Source organism: Ziziphus jujuba, chromosome 8 (genome assembly GCF_031755915.1).
Source record: "Ziziphus jujuba cultivar Dongzao chromosome 8, ASM3175591v1".
Classification (NCBI taxonomy): domain Eukaryota; kingdom Viridiplantae; phylum Streptophyta; class Magnoliopsida; order Rosales; family Rhamnaceae; genus Ziziphus; species Ziziphus jujuba.
In genome coordinates this window covers 11,508,319-11,515,906 of record NC_083386.1, presented here as the reverse complement: position 1 = coordinate 11,515,906, position 7,588 = coordinate 11,508,319, and the positions used below count along the sequence as shown (strand labels likewise).

Sequence of the window (7,588 nt, the reverse complement as noted above, 5' to 3'; positions counted from 1 at the left end):
CTCAATGTTGAAAATGACCCAAAAATTAAGTTCATATTTGAACAGGTAGGGTCGTCCTTGTTAGCCTAGTGGGTTCTCTTTTGGGATTTCACTCAAAATTAAAAATAAAAAATAAAATGCAGACACCTACAGCTACCATAAATTTCTAGATTTTTTTTGTTTTCCGATGAAAAAAAAAATATATATATATATATATATATATATATGTATCAAGCTATGATGGAACAAGTTATGAAAAAGAAACAAATTGTCATAATATTGCCCCCATAGCACATAATTTATTATAAACAGCACATAACACAATTTACTCTAGAACGAGAGCAAATTGTACATAGAAATTTTTTTTATTTTGTTAATTTCCCTTCAGCTCTAGCTGATCAATCTATTCTCTCATACCAGCATCACTATTTCACGGAGCAATACAGACAACGATGGGGCTTCTCACTTGGAAAGTGCCATCATCCCACACCAAAGAAGCAGAGGCAATTATTCCATCTATTTTCCCTTTGAGCTCGACAGAAAACGATAGCTTTTGCCCAATAGATGTGAAAGATAAAACGCTAGGGCTAACGATTACATTCATTCCTTGCGGGGCAACCACTTTAGCTTTATAGTTGGAATTTGCTGACCCAACATTTGTAACTGTCCTATAAAATACATGAGTGATTGATTGTGAAGGTAAGGTTGAAAGAGCAAAGGAAGGATAATTTAGGTCAGTGGCTGATATGCTACTCCCTTTGGTACACTTGAGTTTATCATTCCCTGTTATATTCTGCAAAATTTTGTCGTAGCCTTCTCCACACAGAAACTTTACATAGTCAAGCTCATCAGTATCATAAACCAAACCAGGATAAAGAGCCTTAATAGGGTTTATCAGGCCAGAACCATATGCAAATTCAGCATCAGGGTTGATCTTGGAACTTAAGGGCTTAGCTGCCAAAAAATATATATATATATATATATATAAAATTTGTGAAATATTATTTGGTTAGCCGTCAGTTAATAGTACACCATATAAAAATAACTCCTACATTATAACAAAACTTTGACTGTATATATCAAGTAACAGTTTAATATGTAAGATTAAATTGAATTGGATTAGAATGTATTATTTTAAACCTCACAGGTTGATTAAATCGGACGCAACTCAAAATTGATTGGTTATGTTAGACTCAAAATACTCCTCTTCAGTTCAATACAATCCAGACCTATATATCAAACTTAACCAAAGGTTAAACCTACCAGTAGTCATGAGGGAGGATCTGATAGCAGCAGGAGACCATGTAGGGTGGAATGATTTGATATATGCAGCCACAGCAGTAGCATGTGGGCAAGCCATTGATGTTCCTGAAATTATATTATACCTCAATCCTTTAACACCTAACTCTGTACTTGGAGCAATTGGAGACCACGCTGCTAGAATTAATGATCCAGGGGCCGCTATATCTGGCTATAGGAACATATAAACGAGGTTTGCAGAGGAGATTAACTAATTTGCTTGAAATCGATCTGACAAATAATTAAACATACATTTGGTAAATTGGTAAGCAAAAAATCTCAGTAACATTCTTCTAAGAACATACTTTGAGAATATTGGGAGTGATTGGATTTGGACCTCTTGATGAATAGTTGGGTATGTAAGGGGACCGTGTATCAGCAACCTCCTCACTTCTCGATATTGTTGCAATAGGTTTGCTGCATTAAATTGCAAATTAAAATTAGAGATTTTTCTTTTTTTTTTTTTTGGGGAAATTATTCGTTTAAAGTTTATATTAAACTAATTTAATATTATACCTGTTGGTTTTAATGTACTTGTATACTTCACTAGCTTCGTTATAACTAAGCAAAGATCCAGGCAAAGGCAGATTGGAACTTGTGCCTCCAAAAAGTCGGCCTTTACCTAGAAAACCAGTGGCACCAGCCAAAAGCGGTCCTTGTCCCTTTGTATCGCTCTCGCAGTAAACAATTTTACCCTTCACCAATTTTTTGTCCAACGAGTTTATGTCGCATTCTCTGCATATTCAATATTATTTCATACTCTGTTTTAATCAGTATGACTTTTCGGTTAATTACATCATGCGACTAGCATGTGGGTGTGCAAAAAAATCAGGTTCTCCCAACGTACCAAACTCCTCAAACACAATCATAAGGAAACCGATCCACGTGAGTGTGGGTCATATTATTATCAAAACAATTATGCTAATAATTTGATATAAGAAAAGACACCCAAAAAGAAAAAAAAAAAATCTTATCCGCCTGCAAGCCACATATAAAATCTACCCAATTATAATTAAACTATAGAAGCTATATGAGAAACTAAATCTTAGCCAGGTAATATTTAGATTTTAAAAGAATCAGTAGTTCAGTTGTGCTAAAGAAAAAATTGACTTCTACTGTTCTACTGAAATATAAATCAATAAAGTGTTTGAAAATTTATATTAATAAAAATGGTATGAAAAATTACAAATAAATGTTTGATAATTTATTATATTGAACTGTTGTAAATTTTGTAATTACTAAAATGGAAATGGTGTGTATAAGTTTTTTTTTTTTTTTTTTTGGGACCATTGATTTATAAACAGCTATGTTATGTTATGATACTTTTTATACTAAAATTAAATAATATACAATAAAACGTAAAATGTTACTTTAAAATATATGATTTTTGATTTTTTCGCCCAAATCTCAATTTTAAAATAAAATACTTGACACGTAAAAGATTATTTATATATATATATATTGCATTTATTTTGATATTAAAGTGATTGGTTCATATCAGAATTTTTGTTTGGAGAGTTTTAATTTGAATATGATTGTTTGATATGATAAAATATAAATATAATGTGGTATTATATTAATTAATTAAGGGTATTTTAGAGATTTAAATTTATTTTGTTTTAACAATAAATTTTTAAAATCACCTTAAAACCTATTTTAAAAGCTTTCAAGTAACTGCCAAATTTATCAAATAATCAATCCTATTCTATTTTACTAAAAACTTCTACCAAAAAAATTCTTTCATAATTAATTTTAAAACTTCCAGAATCAATATCAAATGAAGCCTAAATACCAATTGACATATAAAATCCACCAAATCAAATTTTCACATCTGGTGAAGCTTGTCCGATCCTCTTATTGATCATCACTAGAGGTAAAGACAAATAATAATTAATTGCAATCTTTGTGAACTTGTATTACCTGGAATCATATTCGCTGTTTGGTGCGCTTCCACCATATACTAAGGGAAATGTTTGATTCTTGAGGTCAAATGGGTTTATTTGATTACCCTATATATGGTTAGTAAAAAGAGAACAAGTATTAGTTTTATATCGTGCACACATATAATATATGCTTTGCTAAATTCAAATGAGTGTGACATTTTTAATATTAATTAATTCCTAGATCGCTTAATAGATTTATTTTTTATTTTTTGGGTAAGTACCTCAAAAATCTTGTTGTTACCCAACCAAGCCTTGGTCAAAAACTCTCGATTTATGGTGGTGGCAGCAACAGAAAGAAGCCAAGGTGCGAAGTTTGTGATAGTAAAAGGGCCTGGACCATCATTACCAGCAGAGGTAGAGGTCAATATTCCTTTTCTCATAGCATGAAAGGATCCAATTACCACTCCACCCATGAAATAATCTTGAGGTTCTTCTGTTCCAATAGAAGTCGAGATTATATCGACGCCATCGGCGATTGCGTCATCGAATGCTGCAAGAATGTCAGCCTCCTCAATGCCGTCAGACCATCCTACTTTATAGGCAGCAATACGAGCTGATGGAACTCCTCCTCTTGCAGTCCCGAACCCAAATCCCAATTGACTTGCTTTGTTCACTATGCCTCCTGCTACCGTAGATGCTGTGTGTGTCCCATGCCCATCTGAATCTCTTGGTGACTGTAAATCATCTTCTGAAAATTGTCCATCGGCTTTGTAGTACTTTGCTCCGATAATTTTGCTACATTGTTGTTTAACCATTCGTATCACTTTTCTTAATAAATACTTCATAAAAAAAAAATGGTAAAATATTTTTAAATTTATTTTTGATCTTTCTATACTTACATTAATGTATTTAATATTTATTTTTAAATCTTAAATTATTTATATGGAGAAGAATCTATCTTTTAACTTTTTTTTCCCCCTAAAATCCTATGCAATTTGATGCTTTTCTTAAAAGCAGTAATTTTTTTTTTAACAAAGCACTTCTTTTTTTTTTTTTGGCCAAAAATGATCACATGTGCTTTTTAAAACTTTATAAAAAGCATATTAAACTATGTCCTATCATTTATTTTTTGAAATATTTTTTTAATAAAAATGTTATGAAAAATAAGTGTATATAAAAAAAACACTTCCGAACATGTCAGTGCCAGTATACACTTTTGAAGGTAGAATATCTTGATTTTACAGCTCATGTAATATATATATATACACACATATAATAACTCTAGCATTATTTTATATATATATATATATATATGAATACTTTCTTTTAATTATTTAACTAGTGATTTTTCAACTAAGTAATAAATAATTTTTCAACAAGTAAAATAATAATCTAGTTCTTTTTCACATAATTTTGATATAATAAAAAATTATAAGGAATTTGTCGAGAAGAATAGTTATTTATTGATGTTAAATCAGTGTAATTTGACATATATGAATACCTCTCTTTTTATAAATCCTTCATAGTTTTTCACCATTTCAAATTTGTATAAATTCATATATATATATATATATATATTCTTTCCCCAAATTAACATGTTTACCTACTTGTTGCAAGTAAAGTTGGATGAGACTTGGCAAGTGCCCTTCCATTTGGCAGGTGGTGGACCAAATCCTTTGTCATCAAAGCTAGGAGATTCTGGCCAAATTCCACTGTCAATGACTCCTACAATGATATCACCTTCAATTTTGGTTCTCTTAACATGCTGTGGAAATCCAATGAATTCCCATGACTTTGTTGTATGGAAGTTCATCTTTCGACTTTTGAACACTGACACTACACCCTTCATTCCTATGTATAATTCACAGTTTTAAAATCGATGATGATGATGATGACCATTATAACAATAATAATACGATTAATTCTAACATAAATACATAATGATATTATTTGGAAAGAACAAGTTCACCCACCAGATATTTTATCTGCTTCTTCGTTTGTGAGCTTGGCAGCAAAACCATTGAAACTCCTTTTGTAGCTATGGAGGAGAGATTCAGCTGGGACAATATCATTGCTGAATTATGTGTACACATGGGAAAAAAAAAGGTTAATCATTCTCGCTGATTATCATTGTAAAAGGAATTGTATAACAGTTGCATAAACATTTAAATTACTGAAGTATCTATATTTAGTTTTTACTTTTAAGTTTTGAAATCCTAAAATTGACTTATGTGTTGAAATTTGAATTTTTTTATAATTTTTTTTTTAAATTTTTTTAAAAAATTCCATCATCTGTGGAAAATCTTGCCATGTCATCTATTTTTTTTTTTAATAATTTTATTCAAAAAGAACCAAACACGAAGGGTCCTTAACATCTTCTGCAATGCCTTTTCTTCTTCTATGACTGGGTTAATGGCTTACCTATCTACATAGAACGAAAATTTGAATTTAAACAAGGAAAACAGAAACATTATAATTTTTCCCACAATTACTGTCGATTTAAGATCATAGAGGAGGCTAACAATGTTCAAAGGGTCTCTTCTTTCCAGAGCAACCAAACTGACCAGTTCAGAAGAATGAATTCGTGTAAAAAATGGAGAGAAGAAGGCACAGCAAAACAAGTTTAGAAAGACAAAAAGACAGATAAAGTTATAGAAGTATAAAAACTTTTACATATCTATAAACAACCATAATATCATTTTAAAGAAATTTCGAAATCAAAGGGGCCAAAAATGCTCAGAGTGTTTTGTTTTCTTCCTACAATCGTCCTTTTCGGCTAAATCTTCAAGAAGTAAGCTTTTATTCTCACGGAGACGAGATGAGCAGTGAAACACATAAAAGACGATTAAGGGGTTGCAGAAGAAAGGACCTTTGAGATGTTCTTATTTTATTTATTTATTTTTACATGTGGCAGGTTTTGACTCGTGTCAACAAATCTTTTGGGACTGGTACACGTTTTATATAATTTTTTTTTCTTTTTTTTCCCCGAAAAGAAAGTAAAAAAATTATGTTAAAATTTATGGAACTGTAAAAAAGATTGTTTTTCAGTGCAACTATCAATCCTCTTATGTTAAAGTACAACCTGCTTATGACCTTTTCCAGCATACTTAGGTGAAGAGGTGATGTGGAAACTTCTTCCTTGGCCATGTCACCCATGTACACGACGTAAACCTGCGTCCACAATTTCATAAAAAGGAAAATCAATAATTAATTAATGAAGCTCGTCTCTATATTAATCAATTCCAGAGAATGCCAACTTTTACATATATAAAAGTTATTTACTGAACTCCATTTGACAATTTATACTGAAACTATCAGCGGTCATACTATTTTTATTAACAGTAACATGATGTTCAATGATAAATATAGCCCAGTAGATAATTTATATATAATGCCTGCAAAAGCATATCTTTAGGGATAAGATTCAACTGATCAGGAGAAAGATAATTAATTTAACTAAAGGATGTGCATAAATATATTGCCTTGCGGTCATGTTGATTGGCAGATGAGTGATGAGCAGTGACGAGCAGAGTGGAAATGAGACTAAAGAGGAAGAGCCAAGAAATAGCCATTGAAGAAGTAGTGATCGATCGGATATAATTTATGTTTGTTGTTTGCTTGTCGATATCATGGATATCATATTTATAACCTTGGAAAGCATATTGTAGAATAATCATGTTGAAGAAAAACTTATGTGCGACAGTCGGCCATCAAAACCAAGTCAATTTCAGATTAAAAGTTGCGAAAAACAATTATTAAAATTAGACAAATTTTTTTTGGTAATATTATATTAAAAGTAGACATGATTTTACTTAGAGAGAGAGAGAGAGGAAAGTTTGATTCCCATTTATTCAGTGATTTTCTAATTTTCGTCCTATTCGTATCACGAGAACCACATGTATGGTGGATTCAAACTATTACTTTTTCAACTCTACTTTTATTTTACAGCAGACACTTTATATGCAAAATTTAAGTGCGCTTAATGACTTTCAATCGAATATTTTCCAATCAAATAATAAAAATCTGGTTCATGCCAATTCATTGCAGGATCCAAGGTAAGGCTGACGAAATTATAGAAAACACGTATGGGAAGCAGAAGTAGTGAGGACGGAAGAGAAAGGGAAATAGAAAAGCGGAAGGATGAAAAATTGTGTATCTATATGAAAGTATCTATGCCATACTTTGATATATAAAGGAAAAAATGAACGGAATGACAAGATTTTTTATATCAAATAACTGTATTAACTTTTATTATGCAATTACAATATAATTTGTAGAAATTTTATATTAATAAAAGGAATATTATAAATATGAAAATAACCAAATAAAAATATATAATTATTATTTTTATTTTTTGCCATTAGTTTTTACTTGCTTTAGTTATGTAACATTTCAAGAAAGTGTCTTTTTTTTTCTTTTTTTTTTTT

The 7,588-nt window shown here is 30.7% G+C and overlaps 1 protein-coding gene across 1 annotated transcript; it reads right to left on the bottom strand.

Annotated features, from left to right (window-relative positions):
* Positions 1–239: 239 nt before the first annotated feature.
* LOC107413424 (cucumisin) lies at positions 240–6,760 on the bottom strand. Its single transcript, XM_016021372.4, has 10 exons — positions 6,644–6,760; positions 6,244–6,332; positions 5,135–5,235; positions 4,769–5,012; positions 3,443–3,956; positions 3,199–3,287; positions 1,795–2,013; positions 1,584–1,695; positions 1,243–1,450; positions 240–933 (listed from the first exon to the last, which is right to left on the bottom strand). Exons 1-10 carry the CDS (start codon positions 6,731–6,733, stop codon positions 410–412), a joined length of 2,190 nt encoding a protein of 729 aa, XP_015876858.3. The 5' UTR covers positions 6,734–6,760; the 3' UTR covers positions 240–409.
* Positions 6,761–7,588: the final 828 nt, after the last annotated feature.